Raw genomic sequence first — 21,482 nt, forward strand, 5'->3', positions numbered from 1 at the left:
AATCACTATTATAATGTCAAGGAAAACATCTCTGGACCTCCCAGCCTTAAATCTGATTCCTTGATTCTAGAAGCTATTGTTTCCCCCTGAAGTCTCACCTGCCCACAAATAGATGAGCATTAGGAAGCTTATTTCATGACACTTAAATATAAACACTAACTATTTTCTTTTCATTCTCTTGGCTTTGCACCCTATATAAGTCAGGTTGTACATTTCTGAACTTGTAATGAAATACTACTGTAAACAGGTTTTATCACTTTGCCAGAGGAATAAAATGGAAAATCATGCATCTTTTAAATTCAAAGTTTCTAATTTAGGAAGTTTAATCCTTCGTTGATTTTAAAATCCTATTTGCTTATTCTCACAGCATTTAAGAAGGGAGATTGGGCAGGCCCAGTGGCATAGTCCTAAAGTTCGGTTGTGCTCCACTCTGACAGCCCAGGGTTCACAGGATAGGATCCTGGGCATGGTCCCACACCACTCACCAAGCCATGCTGTGGTGGTGACCCACATACAAAATAGGGGAAGATTGACACACATGTTAACTCAGGGCTAACCTTCCTCAAGCAAAAAGAGGAGGATTGGCAATGGATGTTAGCTCAGCACCAAACTTCCTCACGAAAACAAAACAAACAAATTCAATTAAAAAAAACAGAGGAATATACTTTGAGAATATTACATTAATAGTAGCTGGACCATCACTTTTCAGATACACCATGGCAACTTTAATTTTAGCTATTGGGCTATTCAAAAATAGATCCCTGCTAATGTACTAATAATTAATTACTAATCATTAATGTACTAATAATTAATGTACTAATTAATGTACTAATGTTCTAGAATATTGGTTTCTAAATACTGTATTATTTGCAAACTCCTTTAATAAAATCAAAGTTGAGTTATTTAGACGCTTATTGTATGTATATGTCTTTTAAAAGGTATTTATGGCTTTCTGAACAATCTTTTAAGGAACAACTCTTATAAACTTTCCTTTATTAATTAGAAAAAAAAGTTTGCACTTCTACTACTGCTACAAACTTGATCCTGAGGTTCCCAGGATAGCACTCTTTTTCAGAATGAAATCACAACAACAATCAGTTGATATTTACTCTTTGCTTACTCTATTGCAAGTACTATGCTGAGTACTTTATGCATATTATCTGTTTCAATCCTCACAACACTCCTGTAAGGTAAGAACTACTATTCTCTTTACTTAATATAAAAGGAATAAGGTCTTTGAGATATTGAGAGATATGTCCATCCATGGTCACCAGCGAGTCAGTGACAGAAGTCCACTTAGACATTTTAGAAACAAATAGGGTGCCTCATCAATATTCTAAGTATGCACCAAACTCTATCACTTTTCCTGCTTCAAAGAGCAAAATTTAATAAAGAGTAAATGCTCTCAACTTTGAATTTGCCTCAGAGATTCATTTATCTTATAGTTCCCTGGAAAATGAGTAGTATAAAAGTGTTATATACCTGTTTTTCACTAAAAGTATATATATATTTTCAAAAATTACTAATATGACTCTGAAACATATCAACAGACAACATCTACTATATACTCATTCAAAGCCATGTCCACACAAAGGCAAAATTTTGTTAGTGCCCATTCCATCATGTCAAGTTTGGCAGCATTTAGGAATGATCACCCTAAAAGTTTCTGATCAACTCTCAATATCTCATATCTGGTTAAGTCCACACCAATTCAGCTTTACACGTTGCCTTACCTTCCCATATCCTTTTTCTTATTCCATTAATTCCAAGTATACATAGAAGTAAATAACGTATTATTTAAAAAAATATGCTTCTTTACATAAGCTCTAGACGGCAATTTATCGAAACAATGTAATTAAATTTTCTTTTTTAAGATATATAAGTATTTAGTAATGCATTGGGTTCTGTTTACATAGAATTTTATAATATTTACAACACTTTCCTACACAGTAGGCATACAGCACAGCTTGCCTAATAATATTAGAACCTAAGTGTACCTCATTTATGGGATACATGTCTACTGTCTTATTTAATCCTCACAAGAAAAAAACATCCCTGAAACTGTTTTAAAATTAGACTAGAGCAGAGTTTCTCATTCTTGACACTATTGACATTTTGGGACACATTATTCTTTGTCATGGGTGGGGAGCTGTCTTGTGTAATGTAAGATGTTTAATATCATTCCTTGTCTTTACACACTAGATGCCAGTAGCACCTTCCCCTCTCCCACCCCCCCACCCCCCGCCACCCCCTGCTTGTGACAACCACAAATGTCTCTAGACACTGCCAAATATCCTCTGGGTCACAGGGAGAGGACAAAATGGCCCTGACTGAGAACCGTGATATAGAGTAAACCTTCAAGCAATTGCCCATTTCCCTTTAGGAATTGGATAGTTGGATTGAATGCAAAAAGCACGAATGCCCAGTATCTGCATATAAACTTTCTTCTTATTCCTTATCTTAGTGTAGCTAAGTATTTCTCAAAATTTAGTACACTACACAGAATTATAAGTACAAAATCATGTTCAATGTACAATGTTAAGAGCCAAAATACCGTTGGTAAACAAGTCGGAAGTCATTACTGCCACTGTGGAGTCTACAAGACTTGCAGAAGAGGTGGGCTTGCAAGATATATTTTCACAGCAATTTGTGATCAGTGCTATGGAGAAATAGTGGAAGTTTCTTTGAGAACATTTTACGGAGACACTTCACCTATTGGGGAAGGTGGGAAATGGCAGGTCTGGGAAGACTTTTCTGAGGAAGAGACTTTCATCTGAGACTCAAAGGATGAGTAAGAATTACCCAGGGGGAGTCTGGGCTAAGAGGCAAGTTCTTCAGTCTGTGTTCTTGTCCCTTAATCACATAGTTTCCACCTGGAAAATGCATTTAATGATCTAGTTTGTATAAACATGTATAAAGAAACATCTCTATATTCATTATCACTATTTAAAGTAGTCTTAATGTTGTGAAACATTAGAGGGAGCAAGATCAGCAAAATCTAATGTAGTGGATAGTCTGGTTTATTAACTAGACTTTGTCAAGTGTTCTGTACCTTTCTGTATGAGTTAAATAGAACTGACAAAAATTCACAATTATTTAAAACAGATGGATTTGCCAGATAAAGATCTAATTTTTTAAAAGTGATAAAATTACTACCCTCAAGAAATAATGACATTATGTCTTCAATCTGTAAAGCATCCAATATGAGAATTGATGCCCTTTCTTTAATTACTCTAACTTCGTAGTTCATATTTCATCAGAGAAAGGAGGATAATTAAACTTTTCGAACTCCTATTGTACAAAAAGCCACATGTAAAATTTATAGGAAAATCAAGAAATGGGTGATGTTAACCAAAATAATATGATTAGGATAAACTAGGATGCATCTAGGTTGATTCCTATTTAGACTAGTGTATTTACGTTTGGTCACGTTGTGGTCACCGTCAATAATTATGATAACCAAATGTTAAACAATATACACTCCCAGCTGGAAAAAGCAATTAGCAAAATAATGAATTATGCTTGAATTTATACCTTTTCCCCAAGGTAATTGTTTAGGAAAAGCTTTATGCCTTGATTTATTGTCCTTGCTAAAAGAGGAGAGTTTACCTTCAGATGAGAAATACAAAGACCTGTGAAATTCAGGCATACTTGTGAAATACAAACATTTTTGTTTATTAGTCAGTTGTAATGAAAACAAAAGGCACCTCTTGAACAAATAAATAATAATCCTATTGGGAAAAAGGTGAAAATTTTAGGTGTTGATAACTGTCTAATAGTTCTTTAATGTTGTCTGTGATCTTTAACTCTTACATATGTTGGTTCTAAGACAATTAGAACAAACGACCTGCATCGTAACCCCAAACAACTGAGTCACTTAAACTCTGGTGTGGATGTATTGCTTCAATAGGATATCTGTGGTTAAACTGAAATTTACTAACCATTTGACTGGTAGGACAACATTCTAATATGATTTTTTAAAAATCAGATTCTATGCACCTTAGTGGCAATTGGAAATAAATATCTAACAGTCAGAGATTTGTTACATGTATTAGAGTACGTTCATGTGATTCAATTCTATTTTGCTCTTTCAATGATTGTGTTGAAGAATATCTTACGACATGGAAAAAATTTTGATAACATATTGTTGAGTGAAAATGAATATTCTATTGCAGTTTTTAGAGTATTATTCCTTACTGTAAGGAGAAAAGTCTATACATGCACAGTAAAAAAAAGAAAAAAGAAAAGGCTATACAATAACATATTGACAGTGTATGTGATTATATGTGAGAGAATTATTGTAAATTTTTATTTGTTTTTATTTTCCAAATGTTCTAAAAATATATCATTCCTATACTTTTAAGAACAAGAAATGAAATCTCATTAGAACCAATTAGCATCTGAATATCGGGATATACAGCACATGACTTTTAGTATGTCCTCTAAGAATATTTATGGCAAAACATTGGCATGCTAAATTTGTAAAACAATTTTTTACCTTGTATTTGAAACATTGTAAGTAAAAAGTAATGTTTTGAAATCTTTGAATATATAGAATAATTTTCGTATGATGTTTTTGTTGGTAAGCTTGTTTTACTGACTTCAGCAAACATCTGTTTTGTCTCAAAGATACTCGAATAATACACAAATGCAACAAGATATGTACTACACTAGTGAAATTCTGCCGTCTAGGTGTAATGAAGCAGCTTTAAAGTAGTATATAGTGATAGGAAATTGAGAAGATGAGATTAGATCAAATCAACAAAGAGTTTTAGAGTAATGGAATTGGATGATTTCTTTTGGAATGTGGCCAGAAAACTAGAGGAGATGATTCAACTCTTGGGAAAATATATAATTATCCTTGATGTTAGGACAATAGGTTTACATTTCATGTCAATTTTCAACAGCAGTTTGTTGCGCCACAACAATTGTAGGGTATGGATTCAGTATTTATCCACAAGAATGAGCACCTTTATATTTAGAATCCTAGTCCTGGAGCACACCAGCCAGCTATTAAATCCCCAAGCCCCAATTTAGCTTTTCAAAGGTGAAGTTGTTTTCCCATAAGCCCTAGGAGAGAAATATATTAATAGACTGCAAAATAAATAACATAAAACTTTCAATATTATGTATAAGACTATAACTTAATGAACATTTATTATTACTTATTATAAACTTGGATACTCTTTTTCCAAAGTTAATGTAACATTAAATATTTAGGCCTACCTTTTTATTTACTGACCCAGAAAATAACCTCTAAATAGGAAACTCTAAAAGAATTTCAAGATGTTTTTCAAATCAACATAATACTTCCTTAATGGCCTGAGCAAAACAACTGTTAGAACCTAGGTAAAATATTATTCAGAATAAACAAAGCAGCAGGTGGGACTAAATATAATGAATGTACAAAATGAGACATAAATCCCAACATATGTACCTCGATCCTCTAAATATTTCTTGAAAGGATTTTTTAAAAAGCAATGAAAAACCAAAAACATTAAACAGTTTTGTAAAACACATCTGCAGAATTAAACATAATGTAAATTACTTACAAAATCGTCAGTTTGTGTTCAAATTGTAAGCCTATGGAGTATGTCATTCAGCTGTGCAGCTGTTAACTATGAGCCCAGTTTAAGAGAATTTGAATTTACGATTAGAATAGTATACACTTGGTTCCAGATTTATCTGAAAGTAAGAAACCAAAAGATAGCAAAATTCTATGGTACGATAAAAATACATATAAATCTTTATGTTTTCTAATATACTTTGACTGTCTTAATACTCTGAACTTGTCTATTTTTCCAAGCCTTTTCATCAGAGTTAAGATAAACGCAAAACCCCTTTGAACATAAAATTAAAAAGTTTTAAACATCTAAATTCCATATAGAAGTAGAACTACAGAGTATACTGCATATACTTCAGAGTCACTTTCTTGTACTTATCGCCAAAATGAAAACAGATCTTAGACAAACAAAATAGATCTTACACATGGATAGCTGTCTCCAACTAGAAGCAAATCTGTAAGAAAAAAGTTACTTTAATCAACAACTTCTGTTTGTACCTCACAGTCTGGTGTAGGGGAAAGATCTACATAGTTAAGGTTGAAGTCCGCATTTAGCCTCATATTAGCTGAATGTCCTCTATCTCCTCATGAATAAAATGGGATAATAATGGTAACTGATCTAATAATGTGTTTCTGAGAATTTAAATGATTTAGAATATACAAAATACTTAGAATAGTTCCTCTAGCATATAATGCTATATAAATGTTTGCTGTTATTATTTTTATTCTATTAGGAACTGGAGATAGAAAAAAAGCCATGGTTCCTATATTCCTGAAGATAGGTCAGAAATATGGAAAAGTCACTATATAATAGTAATATGTATTAACTGCGCTTGTATGATATCCAATGATGAAATATTTTAAAAGTAGAGAATGTTGACCAAGAATTTCTGATTGATCTGCTCTGGTGGAAAGAAGTCTCTAGCAATTTAGAGGACTGGGTTCTAGTTTTGAGAAAAGCCCTAACTAAAGGAGTATTCTGGGGAAAGTCAGTTACTTTAGACTTCAAGTTTCTCATTTATGAAAACTTCACCTTGATGTCTGCTTCTAGTTTGAACGTTATACACTTTAAACTCAGGTTCCATTCTCTTTGCTTCCAAATAACCTGATCCAAATAAGCACGTGCTTATGTAGTCAGAACCTTGGCTTTCAAGTCGTTGAAGTCCACTGAGACACAGGAGTGACATTCAGTGTTAGTTCTCTGTTAGTTGAAGTGGATAAATAATGGAACTACCTATTAGAGAAAATGTGCTTTAGAACTATAGAAATAGGTTCATTAAAGAAGCATTTTCCCAAAAGATATATTAGCAGATAATGAAATTAGACTCATTCATTCAACAAACATTTGAGTGCCTACTCAGTACCAGGTACTGTTTTGGATGCTGGAATATAAGAGTGAACAAAACAAAAGATCCCCAGACTTCATGTCACATTCTAAGAGGAGGGGGGCAGACAATAAAAATAAACAAGGAAATATATAGTATCTTAAATGGGGATATCTGCTTTGGAGAAAATAAAACAGAAAAACAAAGCATGAAAAGGGTACAGGAAATATTGTGTAAGGATGTACTTTTAACGTGGGTGATCAGAAAAAACCTCTGTGAGAAGGTTTGGTTTTATTAAAAGCCAAGAGAGGAAAGAGAGTAGGTTTGCAGATTTTGGGGGTTGAGTATTCTAGCCAGAGCAAACGCAAAATCTCTGAGGTAGGTGGTTGTCTGATAACATTCTACAAATAGCATAGAGGCGGCTGTGGTGATTCAAAGTGAACCAAGGCAGGCAAATGGGGGGTGGGGGGGAGATGCTGTGGGGAGGATGGGGACCAGCTCAGGGGAGGCCTCGGCGACTTCCAGAAGGAGTGCGTTTTCACTCTAAGTGAGATGGGAAATGAACACAGGGTTTTGAGCAGAGGCGTGACATGTTCTGACTGAGGTTTCAACAGGGTCCCTTCCCCCACAAGCTGCTCTGTGAAGAATGGCCTAGAAGTGCAGTTAACTTCAATTTACAGTCTTTCTCAGTAAGGACTACTGCATTGCTCATTCAAGACAAACATGTTTTCCCCCAAGTAAATACTGTACGCAGTTTAGTCAGAGAAAGTTGAAAATCTTAATCTTCAGATGTGGAGCATTGGAAATTGTATTGGAGATAGTACTGTAGTGATTGCATGGTATAGAGTGAGTAATATTTACTAAAGAGACAGAGCTTCTCAGAATGATCTTCCCTTGGGAACTCACAATGTCATTTGCATATTAAAGACTTTGGGAAATCCTTAAATGCGTTGAATCCAAAATCTCCCAAGCCTATCCTACCATGGAACTCCTTTTTTTTCCCTCCTTGTGCTTTGGTTCCATACAAGCTGGGCTCAAATATAAGATCTGTGGCTTCCGGGCCTCTGAACTTTGAGTTAATGATTGACTCTTTCAACCTCATCTCTAAACTAGGATAATAATACCACCTCCCATGATCATGGTGAGAATTCGATCGGACAATGTTTGTAAAGGGCCCAAAGCAGCACCCTCAATCAATGCTGCTTCCTGGTCTCCTCTCCTTTATCTTCAAAAACTATTCATCTGTTAACTTTAAAGAACTATATTCTAGTGAGATCGATGTCACTATTACTTAAGGTCTCAGGCTCTATCAAAAGGATGTAGCACCCAGTTTTAGAACATCTACAATGTCCCCAAGATGCTGAGATGCTAAAAGGTAAACACAGTCACAGTAATTCCACAGCAAACTTGAGTGTGTCGTAGTTTATATTTTCTAATGAGCCTTAGAGACTGTTAGTGAGACTGGTACACACTGGCGAGGCCAATGTCGTTCTATCCCACTCTTTCATGTACTGAAATCATTGGCCCAAGTGACAGTGCCTTAAGCCTTTAAGTAAGTGAAGACAGAGAACCCAGGAAATCTCTTCTCTGTATGGTTCCTGAGCTGGGGCCCATAATTGTCTGGTCTAAAAGACAGAGAAGCAAACAAACAAAAGCAGTGCTGTTAGAATGTGCCCCATGTACATTTGAAAGAAAACATCATGGCAAACTTTATTCTCTTTCATGAACAGGAATAAAGTTACACACGTTTTAAAATCCTACCCAGCATTCTTTTAATTTGTTTTATTACTCTAACCTAAATTATTTCTCTCTTTCTTGAACTCCTATTGCATGTAAAACCTACACGCCACCATATGTAATTTATTACATGTGGCTTGTTGCTGTCACATACGGCAGCCAGAATCAGTAATACTGTATTGCTCATTTAAACAAAAACAACTCCCCCCTAGGTAACTACCACATGCAATTTAGTGAGGAAAACTGAACATCTTGATTGTCAAGAGTGGAGGATTAGAGATATTACTACAGTAGCACATGGCATAGACTGAGCAACATTTATTAAAGAGATGCAGCTTCTCAAAACACAGTAGATGTTCCAACTGACGTGTTTATTCTCCCTTGTTAGAGTTACTTTAGGTTATTTTCTGAAATGAGGCTTTTCTTACATATCCAAACTTAGGAAAATTTTCAAATATTAAATTAATCAAATGTTCAACCTAGTTCATCAACTTTGATATCAAAGATTGCACAGGTCATTCAGCAATTTCATTAAAAGCTGCTAAGCCAGCTGTTGTACCCTGAAGGATGGTATCTTGGAGAATGCAGCACAGCCTTGGTGTGTACTGTATGTATCACACTGTTTCTCACAGGATCTCCTAGAATTTCCAGCTTGGATCACAGGCTTTGTCTGATTCTAAGGCTTCTTGCTAAGAGGGGAAGAGAGAGAAATGTTCTGGCTTGTAGTTTCCTTAGGAACTCCACTCTCCTCCTCCTGATCTGGGTAAGCGATATCTGGAATTCCTGGAGAGACCCTGAGAGTTGTGTTATTTCCTGAATTCCTGTAACTAACTCCATGAAAGATACAATCAGATCAGACCAACCCAAGAGACCATTACTCCTCCAGAATTTTGCCTGTCAACGAAGGCCCTATGAACAGGACTACTAAAGTGGATTATTTTCAGGTTTCCTCAAAATTTTCAAGGAGATGTTTTATGGATCCTGACTTTCATAAGCTCAAAGTGAGATCAGACTTCTCTAAATGGAACTTTAGAATCCATGCCTCCAGATCATAGCGATCAGAATAGGGTTTCTGAGTGCAAATTAAGACACTGTCTCCTTACCTTGCTCTTTGTCTCGTAACCAATCAGTCTGGAAGTAATCAAAGTTCTATTGCACATGTCAGAGTTGCCTGAAGACCTGACGTGCGTAGGCGCTATATCTATGTGTATGCACTCCACTTGCACACACACTCATACAGACACATTGAACATTTCATGCATTCTGCAAGTAACTGAAGCTTCAGGAGTCAAAATGGGAAGGTGACAAGTTGCTATGATTCATCCATCTCCAGAACTGCACTGAGCTGTCATTTAATCCCAATGATATTTTGTTTCTACTTCTTCAGATCGGTTCCACTTGGAGCTTGTGTAGCTCCCTGTAGTAAGAGCTCTCAGGGCCTGGTGAGTGGGTTTCCATCTGCATCTTGTCCCTGTAGAGCCCTTTACTGTTTCCTGCACATAGAGATGCTTACTAAGTGTTTGATTGCACGGGTAAGAGTGAATGAGTGAAAGGAAGTAGTTAGGGAAGTTCTTAGGTAACATTGAGTGCCACTTGTCATAGATCCCTAATGCCTTCTGAATACTAATTCTTGTCTTCAGATGCTACCTTTACTGATATAATTGACACAAAAGTAGACTTTGAATGAGGCAAGGGAAGAAGAAAGGATCAATATATATGAGTTGGTGATGATGGCCCTCATCAGGAGGCTGGCCAAAGGTTAGTTCCTTGAGGATTCTTACTGCTAACCCTCCTAGATAATATAATCTCTAGGGGTAGGATAGAGGAGTTGGGGCGGGCAGGGGGACAGGTTGCTACCTGAAGTTGAGTAATAAAAGGGAATATTAGTATTGTTTCCATTCAATGACAATAAGATAAATGTTAAAGGAGATCTTGAGAAACCTTAGCAAACTTCTAGAGCCCAGGAGATTTGCTTTGGAGAAACAATGCAATAAGGATTCTTACACATATTCTACTTTATATTTAAAAGTATACGTCCCTTTAAAAACTTGTATGTAATACCTGAAATCATAAAACTCCTATAAGAAAATATAAGCAGAACACGCTTTGACATTGGTCTTAGCAGCATCTTTTTGAATACCATGTCTCCTCAGGCAAGGGAAACAAAAGAAAAAATAAACAAATGAGACTACGTCAGACTAAAAAGCTTCTGCAAGGCAAAGGAAACTCTGAACAAGATGAAAAGAGAACCCAAAAACTGAGAGAAAATATTTGTAAATCATATATCCGACAAGGGATTAATTCCCAAAATATATAAAAACTCATACAACTCAACAACAAAAAGACAAAAACTTGATCAAAAAACACGTAGAGGATCTGAACAGACAATTTTCCAAAGAAGATATAGAGATGGCCAACAGGCACATGAAAAGATGTTCAACGTCACTAATTATCAGGGAAATGCAAATCAAAACTACGAGATATCACTTCACACCCATCAGAATGATTATAATTAACAAGATGAGAAATAATGTGTTGGATAGGATGTGGAGAAAAGGGAATCCTATACACTGCTGTTAGGAATGCAAACTGATACAGCCACTATGGAAATCAGTATGAAGATTTCTTAAAAAATTAAAAGTAGAAATACCATATGATCCAGCTATTCCACCACTGGGTATTTATCCAAAGAACATTGAATCAACAATACAAAAAGATGTATGCACCCCTATGTTCATTGCAGCATTATTCACAATAGCCAAGAGGTGGAAGCAACCGAAGTGGCCATCAAGTGATAAATGGATAAAGAAGATGGGGTATATATATACAATGGAATACTACTCAGCCAAAAAAAGGACAAAATTGTCTTATTTGCAACAACATGGATGGACCTTGAGGGTATTATGTTAAATGAAATAAGCCAGACAGAGAAAGACGAATACTGCATGATTTCACTCATATGTGGAAGATAAACAAACACATGGGATAAAGAGAACAGATTAGTGGTAACTAGAATGGAAGGGGGTGGGGGAGTGGGCAAAAGGGGTAAAGGGGCACATACATATGGTGATGGATAAAAACTAGACTGTTGGTGGTGAGCATGCTGCAGTCTATACAGAAACTGACATGTAACAATGTACACCTGAAATTACACAATGTTATAAACCAATGCCCTCAATAAAATAAATAAATAAATAAAATTTGAAAAAGAGCTCTCCCATATGGAATCAAAACATAATGATGTACACCTGAAATTTATATAATGTTATAAACCAATGTTACCTTAATAAAAAAAAGTCGAAAAATAATAATAAAATTATACATCCTTTACTAAGTGGAAGTTCAAATCTTTAAAGTGCACTCAGATGATATGAGGATTTGAAGGATTTTCTCCCTCTCTCTCTTTCTCAAGTACTGTGCTTCAGCTTATTTATTTTCTACTACTAGGTAAGCTTATCTTAAAAGCATGTTTTATCCCAAGAAAAAAAGATATATTCTCGCTAAATATCCTTTCACAAAGACCAAATCAATGTATGTTTTTCAACATTTACTGCACATTCTTGTTTTTACTGCTGGAAAGATTTTGGTTGGAGTCTTTGAATTCTTATCTCCAGCCTGTTTACTGAATTTTCAGTCAGCTTTCTCAGGATTAAATTATCTTTCACTTTCAGAGATAGGTGCCGTTAACCTGAGTTTCTTTCTACAAAATGCTGCTCCCAGGTCATTGGTTGTACCAGAAGCAACCAAAATAAATGTACGATTTGCTCATAAAATTTTATCTTTTGTTAGGTAATGCATAGGCTCACTTTAAAAAAAAAAAGTAGAAAAGCACAACAGTATATAGAAAAGAGCAAAGCCATTCCCACGCCTCCATCTACCACACAGTTGTCCTCTCCAGGGCCAACCACCGAAAGCAGGTTCTGGCATATTCTTTTTTTTTTTTAATTTATTTATTTTTTATTTTATTCTTTTTTTTTTTTTTTTGAGGAAGATTAGCCCTGAGCTAACGTATCCCGCCAATCCTCTTTTGCTGAGGAAGAGTGGCCCTGAGCTAACATCTGTGCACATCTTCCTCTACTTTCTCTTTGGGACACCTGCCACAGCATGGCTTGCCAGGTGGTGCCATGTCCCCACCAGATCCGAACCAGCGAACTCCGGGCTGCTGAAGCAGAACGTGTGAACTTAACCGCTGCACCACTGGGTGACCCCTGGCATATACTGATAGATACCAAATACGTAATCACTTTGAAGTTATTGTACATAACTTTGTAGATAATTCATTAAAAAGAATAGCTCTAAATACCAATATCTACCATCTTTGGGGCACTCACTATGTCTCTGGTGTTTCACATAGTGTCTTATTTAATAGAAAGAAAGAAAAATGAGTGAACACAAGAATGCCAGTCAGGGCCCAGCAGGGTGTCGCAGCGGTTAAGTTCGCCGGTTCCGCTTCTCGTGGGCCCCGGGTGCGCTGGTTCGGATTCCAGGTGCGGACATGGCATCCCTTGGCACGCCATGCTGTGGTAGGCGTCCCACATATAAAGTAGAGGAAGATGGGCGCAGATGTTAGCTCAGGGCCAGTTTTCCTCAGCAAAAAGAGGAGGACTGGCAGTAGTTAGCTCAGGGCTAATCTTCCTCAAAAAAAAAAAAAAAAGAATGCCAGTCAGATGTGCCAGGTTTGTTCTGCTTTGGGTATGATTTGTTAATATTTGTTAATATCTCAAGAGTCCCTATTTTTCAGAAGAGAAAACAGATTTGGCACGGTCACAGGGCTAATAACTGGTAGGTTGGGATTTCAGGGCGGGGTGTATGGGTGTCAAAGCCCACGCCCTTTGGTTTTGAAATGCTGAGTGGCTTCTCTTAAAACCGCAAACTCTGGGGTAGTCAAGGATGTTTTTTGCATCTGTCCCTCTTCCTTAATTACCTCCCCACTTCTTAACATTCTAATGCGTACCTTCCGTAGAGTCATTGAAGTTGAAGGAGAGGCTCTGGAGTGAAACTTAGGGAAAAGACCCTAGGGCCCACTCCTGCGCCCTTTGAATTGGATGGCCTTTCAACATGACCCTCGACACCTACAATTTAAAAGAAAGTGACTGTTGTAATAGAGTGCCCACCTACTTATATATTCTAGCTAATCACATCTCTACCTCCTGTCCTAAAGACTCGTTTGCCCAAATGTGATTTAAAAAAAAAAAAACTGGGAATGGGGAAGGGTGAGGGTAGAGTTATTTGAGAGTTTATTCCAACTCCTGGAAGCGGTGAGGAAGAGGTTAAGCTGGACCAGAAGGATTTTTGAAGTCTTTGGCTGGGAGGTTCCATTTGGAGAAAGGTGCAGGGGAGCGAGGGGTGGCGAGGGGAACAAGGCGAGTTCTCATTCGCTTGAATTTCTGATCCTGAGCTGTTGGACTCTCACCTGAGGGCGCAGTCGGGCACCCCTGGCTTGTGGATGGAAATATTAATGAGCAGGACTTGCCAGACCAACGTCTGGAGAGTGTAGAGAGAAGCAGGGAAAGGACCGCGCGGCCCCTTTAAGCCTTCTCGGGCCGGGGAGGAGAGGGAGGAAACCGGGAGCCGCGGGGACGGTGGGGGAAACCCACAGGCAATTGAGCCGGAGGAGCGGCAGCGTGAGAGCAGAAACTTCAGACACGGCTGGTCCCAGCGGAGCTCGGCTGAGCCGCGGCGGCCGTCGCTCCCACCCGCAGCAGCATCCTCCGCGCCCCTCTCCGCCACCCCGGGGAGTCCGGGAGCTGCCTCTCTGCAGCGACCGACCACGAGCCAGGGCTGCGGGCAGCCGCCCCTCAGGAAGTTTGGGCTCCAGCGTCCCAGTCGCGGAGAGTTCGGGGTGCCTTGTGCGCGCGCCCCTGCGGGCGAGGGGCCGGGGGCGATGGTGACCGCCGCGCGGGGCTGGGGGCGCCGGGGAGGCGCGCGTGTGTTCGCGGACCTGCTGCTGTCCCCAGTGCCCTCCGCATCCCCCAAGTGATGGGAACAAGGGCCCGCCCAGGCAGCCGCTGTCTCCGCACCGCCCCCTCGCTCGCCCCCAGCGCGCGGAGTCACCCAGGCACACCCCCGGCACCCCGTGCCCGTCCTCCGGAGCTGCTGCCGCTGCCTTCGCCGCCGCTGCGCGTGGCCAGCTGTTGACTGGGCTCGCCTGTAGACGGAGAAGCACTTTTTGGCCCTCCCTAATCCGATCTCACACCCCAACTTTGCCGCCGCCGCGCCTGCCCTCGCCGCGGCGCTCGGCGCTCAGTGTGGGGGCGCACGCCGGGAGGCTCGGCAAGACGGTGGAGGCAGGAAACGGCACAACTGCTCTTCTGTTTCGGCTCTTTGTTGTTCGCTTTGGATGGTCCTTGGAAGTGGCCGAGCCTCTTCGGAAACCCTGGAGCCAGAGAAGGCAAACCTTGGAATTCTTAGTCTGCAAAGAGCTCTGAGATATTGACACGCGTCCGGAAAGGTCGACGAGTAATTGCCCTGAAAACTCCTGGCGGATTGACCCACGTTGCTTATATTAAGCCTTTGTGTGTAGTGTGTGTGGTGTGTGGCTTCATAATTTGGGGACCCCATTTCTACTCCCTCCTCTTGGCATGAGACTGTATGCAGGATCCACCCGAGGACAATGATCGCGGAGCCTGCTCACTTTTACCTCTTTGGATTAATCTGTCTCTGTTCAGGTAACCCCGCGTCTTCTTTCTTCACCCTTCATCCCTCTTGCACGCCCCCTCTGCGCTTTTCAGAATCAATCCCCGAGCTGCGTTTCGGCGACCTCCCTTCTAAGGCCGGAGGAGCTCGATACCTTCAGGAGTTTTGGGCGAAAAGGTTCCTGGTTCGCACTTTGGGTCGTCCCTTTGCCCCCCAAAACTCCCCGAGCCTCATCGCAGACCTCGGCCTTTTGCCAAGTTCGGGGCACGCCCAGATCACTCTAGGCTAACGCGCGTCTGAGTGCAGGGGTGGGAGGAGGCGGCGGTTGGTGGTGAGTTTGGGCCCCCAGGATGAGCCCGAGCGAGTTTCCTCCTTCGGCTGCTTCCTTTGGGGAGGGAGATGTGCGCCCGGGGAACTTGTGGCCCAGAGACCCGCCAGGATTCCTGAACCTGGTCCTCCAATTCGCCCCTCCTCTTGCGAGCACAAGGGGTTATTAGTCGTTGTTTTATGTAACCAAAGTCTGTAATTAAATTTGATTCTGAAGAAACTTCAGGAAATAACTCCTTCTTACTATAGGATATGAGCTAGCCACTCTCCCTGGCTGGGCTTGGAAGGAAAACAGGCGGTTGCAAGTATCTGAACAGGAACAGTTAGTTGCTTGGGAATTTTCACTGGCAAGGGAAAACAGAAGACTGAATTTAGGATTTGGGGGATTAATTAAATAGTACTGACACTCTTCATATGAAGTGTTGGAAGGATGCTGCCATGGGATCCTCTGACATCAGAGTATACATTGTGTCTAAAATTACAAATAGTTTCCTTACACTCCTAAGAAACTTTTACTATGGGTGAACAGAGCCACTGCTCAACTTTTCTTTCTTTCCTTTTGGTAGATTCTGGTTTCAATCAAGGATCTGATTTCAGGCCTTAAAACAGACACACTCACACACACACACACACACACACTGCACCTCAGGGAATTTTTTATAGTCGCATACTGAGTTCAAGTTGCATCAGGGCCCATAGGTTAGAGTCACTCAATTTGCATGATTATGAAACTGTTTTGAAAGGTTGGTTTGAGCTTTTTGTGGTCCATGGCTATGGTTTATATTTTGACCAAGGATTTTACTGAAGTTAATGAAATATGAAAAAGAAAAATGAAAACCCACGTCAGCTAAATGATAGCAAATAAACCCCTCAAAGAATTTTAACCCAGGAGATATGCTTCCTGGCTGAAAGGAACATTTGCAACTAAACTAAATAAGAAATTCATTAAATTGTTACTCCTTTGAAAAAGACAGAAAACTGAAGTTTCCCCCACAGATATCTCATATATGTCACAGTGGATAAGTGAACAGATTAGACTAACTCAGCTTCGCCTTTCTGTAATGTAGCTTTTTTCTTAGTTTGCAGATCTGAATGATTGAATAGTTCCCCACCCCAACACCCAGCCATGGATGCAAATCAAAAACATTAAGATCTGATCTCTCTATTTGTCTCTCTTTGCCATGTCTCCCCCTGGTTTAGTTTACAGCTTCAGATACCTTTGAGATTTTTGTTGATTCACCTTCTTGGTTAAAGTTTATTCACGTGTGTAAAGTGAAGTGTCAGTGTGATAAATGACTGGAGGGGCAGATTACTGAAGATAGGGGGATTAATGGTCATTAGTCACTGTTTGAGTTGAGTTTGTATATGTTGGGACATTTTATCATGGCTGTAGATTAAAGATAGGATCACACTAATAGGGTTTTACTGAAAGCTGGTCGCCTCAGTGTGCAACTTCTCTCTTCACCTGGAGAAATATCTGGGGGGTATGTACCATCCTTTCAGATTTGATAATTCCGTTAGTAGTTAGTATCAGAGGTTTGTAATTTACATAGATATGTGGCATTTATAATCTTAGCGCTAAACTGATTTCTGGGTGTGTTTTTCTAATTTAATTTCCCGTTTAAGCCACTGATGACTTTTAATAAACCTGACTTTTTCTGTTGGGTGCGCTCATCTACTTGTTTCTCCAGGTTGCAAGTCCGAGGGGTCTTTGGGAGGTGCTCTCTCATATTTGACCTGAAGGTCTTTATTGCTCCTCTAATGACTTTTGCTCATGCTGTGCATCTGAACTTGAGAGGCCAAATTGCTGGGCTGCTGGCGTGATTTCATGACCATGTGCTGTTCTGAAGCCACACTATTGAGTTAAATAAAACTTCACAGAACTCAGATAACTAGCTAGAGTTGGGCGTGCTCGAGACACCTGGTCAGGGAATGAATGAAGTTCTTGCAAAACTGTGTTTCATGTCTTGCCTCAAGCCTGGGATCACAGTCTATCACTTGTTAATGGAGTGTATTTAAGAGAAATGTGGTGAGCTTAAATAAATCAAAGTGTGCTGAGGAGGAAAGGTAACTTCAACAAGATTTAACCTGTAAAAGCATCTATTGGTTGTCAGTTCTTTTTTCTTTTCTTTTTAAAACCTGGCTGCCAGCTTAAGAAAGTCGTATAGTTTTCTTCAAAGAAATTATAAACTCCATTTTAATATGTTGATGTCATACTTAACATCAAATATTATGTTTAAGAGTATGTGTTTGCTTTTTGTAGCCTTTTATTTATTAACCGAATGCTACAATATATAACTGTTTTTAATTAGGAAACTAAGATTTTGAAAAAAATGGGTATTTCTTTAGAAATTCATTTTCAAGGTATTTTCTTTGGTGAGTTTGTACATCTGAGTTCTTTTCTATGGCTAGCTAGACTTTTGGTGAGGGGAGCAGATGAGGTAGCACTGAGAAAAAAACCGTGTGATCTCTCAGGAACGGATTCTAAACATTCTTCCTTCATAGACTGCCTCTCCTCAGCTCCATTTGCTAAAACCTGATTTCAAGTCAAAAAGTGATTGAATTTCAGTTCAAACTTGGGGTGAGATCTGAATTTCAAACGCAGTGGGAGTTCAATAGTGCTATCCTTCTTTCCTTCTTTCTTTATTTTGGGAGGAGGATCTTTTCTCTTGAGAAGAGGAGCATTTTCTAGATAAGTTTCACTATGTGAGTCACATATCTGGGTCTCTGTCACCCCCCCCCCCCAATTCTTTCTCTCTCTCAAGATTCATTGGTAATTCCAAAATTTCTTATTAGTTTCTTTATAAGCTTTTTGGCTTTTAAATATACTTATCTGGATACTGTAACATCTTTTAAAATATCCTTATTTCTCAATAATGGGCCTTCTAACACATAAGATATTTATAGTTAAAATGTCTTAGAATGGAAAATTTACCTTCACTGTGGCACATGAAACATTCTTGCGTGAATTACAGTGGGGCAAAATGCTAAATTTGAAACCTACAATACTAGTTATTTGTTTGTTTATGTATGTATCTGTGTATTTATTTTACATCGAGTAGATGTCTATAATTAAAAATCCTGGGCAAGAGGAATAAGACTGGGAGGAAATTTAGAATAACAGCTTGCCAATGAAGATCATAAATAGTTGAGTCTTCATGTGTCATCTTCTGTGTTAATAAAAGATGCTAAGGTAATGCTTATGTTACTTTCTTGCTCTTTTAAAAATGTTTAGTTCTTAAAACAAAAGCATAACTGCCTTGCAAGCTTGATATCTTATAGGAAAATATAGGGAAATCAAAGTTGTTATTCAATTTAAAGTTAGGCCTAAAATAATCTTGTAGAATAAATTAGGAAATTTGATAATAAGAAAGGGAAAAATAACAGTGAAACTGGAAGTGAAGTTGAGAGGAGTGTAGTGGAAACAGATCCAGAGTTAAGCTAGTTTTAATGTACAGGAGGAGGGGGGGAGTAGAAATAGACAGAGCAGCAGATATGAGTGCACCTCTGGCCACACAGCACGAAGAGCAGACCTGAAAAGTTGATCTCTGAAAATTTGAAGTCAGTTTGTATACTCTATATTTAACAACTATAGAAAGAACTAGATATTTTGCAGTTTTTATAACAAAAATGCAATTTGAAACATGTTTGAATCTTTAATGAATTCACAGAATAGTTTTTTAAAGCTACATTGAATAAGACTTTAGAATATTGATGACCTCAGTTTATATAGAGTGACAAACTAAGTAGTTACCTTCTATATCATAACACTTTTGCTTAGAGGAGACCATTAAAATGAAAGAAGGAAATAATTTCAAAATGAGATCAAGTTCAAATTCTGGGTACCGTAGGAAACTTTATGACGACTACTACTGCTATTGCTGTGAAGATACGATTATCATTTATTGAACATTCACCATTACCTTATTTAATGCCTATAAGAACCCTATGACATAGATGCTGTTATTAGTAAAATAGCACTTTATTCTCATTTTATAATTGTGAAAACTACATCATGGAGAGGTTAGCAGATGTGGGTGAGCAGGGATTTGAACCATGCCGATTCCAAAACTCTTAACCACCATGAACTTTCCTAATTTGAAAGAGAAAAATGAGGAACTTAAATAAGAAAGATTACGGTTCTGTTGCTTTTTATTTTAAAACTTGTCCATGGGGCCGGCCCCATGGCTGAACGGTTAAGTTCGCATGCTCCGCTGCGGCGGCCCAGGGTTTCGCTGATTCGGCTCCTGGGCATGGACATGGCACCACTCGTCAGGCCACGTTGAGGCGGCGTCCCAACATGCCACAACTAGAAGGACCTGCAACTAGGATATACAACTGTGTACCAGGGTGAATTTGGGGAGATAAAGCATAAATTTAAAAAAATTGAAAAAGTAAAATTTGTCCAAAAAATCCACCTAAATAGGACTGTAGTTTGAACACTTGAGAATTTGAAAGGGAAATTTCCTTTTCCTGCCATTAAGTAAATTATCTTTACATTTTTAGATGGCCAGGCGAGACAATCAATTTTTTACATCCAACCAGCTCACATCCAGCCTTTATCATATCTGTATTTTCCAGCATGCTTAAAAGAAGAGATCAAAAGGAAGTCAGAACAATGCCTGCTGGTGATGCAGATGTGCATGGATTCCAAGTTGTATTTTGGAAAATGAATGCCATTCTCATTCATGCACACTTGAGGAAAGATTTGCTATGAATCCCAAGGCAAATAATTTGTCCTCGCCAGGGAGGAGCCTGTGGAGAGACAATCATTTCCCCTGGGGTTGCTCTTTCCCTCTGGGTTGGGCATGGGCTGGTGGTCATTTAGTCGTAGATGAGCCTTCTGCTCGACTGCTATTCACAGATGATTCACTTCATGGTTACTGATCATGGAAGGGCTGAGTGTTAATACCTGGTTGATCAGCTGGTTGGAAACTGCTTATGCATAGCCAATAAAGTTGCCATCCTGTGGAGATCAAAACGCCACCTCCTTTCTTTACAATTCTGAATTAGCATGGTTTCCTTTTCCCCTTCTCCCTCCACCTTCAGCCTTTTCCTTCAATCCAGCTGTTGAAGAAGAGGAAGAAAAAAGATTATCTGTAGTGTACAGGGGGATAGCTTTGATCTCCACTTCTTGCCTTTTCCTCTTGCTCTTTCTTTTTTTAACCATCCAAAAGGCTGTTTCCAGCACTGGAAGGTGTCATGTTGCTGGCTTCATGGGAGAGCTCAGTCTCATTTCCCTTCCGCCAAAACAGGCTGCTACAAATTCCTTTACTTCTGTGATTTTACTTGGCTTCCAAACATCTTATGCCAATGTTGTTCCACGCATAAAACAATATTTTGAACAGCATGACTGTGCATATCTTTCTGACTTCATTCTGCGAGAGAAATACCTCTGTGGTGTTCACAGCTGTCCATGGCTAAGAGCTGGAAAAGAATATCTGTTTATTTTACCTAATTTATTTCATTATTTGGGGGAGAGTGTGCAGAAGGTAAACAATTGAAGAAAATGTTCTTGGATCACAAGTTTGATGCTAAATAATCTATAGGCTTAATGCACGTCACCTAGTTTAACGCTTAAATGAAGCATTAAAAGCACCATCGATGGATACAGGCAAATGTCAGTAGAGCAGTGTGGTTCTGTGTTAAGTAAGAATGCATTCTTTTTGTGTTAAGTGATTGATTTGTATGCAGCATATAGGAAATAGTAGACTTTAATTCCTAATGAGACACTGTATTTTGGAAATGTGTTTTTCAGATTATGTTAGTCTTCTTTACTAGAAAACATATTTTTTTAAAGCACTTCTGGGAGTAGCAGCTCGTGGTTACAATTTATCAAGTTGCTCTTGATTGGATTTCAGAAACTGTCAAGTTGAAAGTATAGGCCACCTATG

At 39.0% G+C, this 21,482-nt stretch overlaps 1 protein-coding gene across 6 annotated transcripts in view; it reads left to right on the plus strand.

Annotated features, from left to right (window-relative positions):
- Positions 1-21,482, plus strand: part of ROBO1 (roundabout guidance receptor 1) — a 1,064,923-nt gene that overhangs the window by 668,861 nt on the left and 374,580 nt on the right. For 2 of the 6 annotated variants that reach the window (XM_014867642.3, XM_070488684.1), the window contains exon 1: positions 14,865-15,293. The exons of the other annotated variants lie outside the window; for them this stretch is intronic. In XM_014867642.3, the coding sequence (XP_014723128.1) occupies positions 15,239-15,293 (55 nt within the window). In that variant the 5' untranslated portion in view covers positions 14,865-15,238. Of the gene's footprint in view, positions 1-14,864; positions 15,294-21,482 lie in introns of those variants that run through there. 6 annotated transcript variants of the gene reach the window in all.

This window comes from Equus asinus, chromosome 18 (assembly GCF_041296235.1).
Source record: "Equus asinus isolate D_3611 breed Donkey chromosome 18, EquAss-T2T_v2, whole genome shotgun sequence".
NCBI lineage: Eukaryota > Metazoa > Chordata > Mammalia > Perissodactyla > Equidae > Equus > Equus asinus.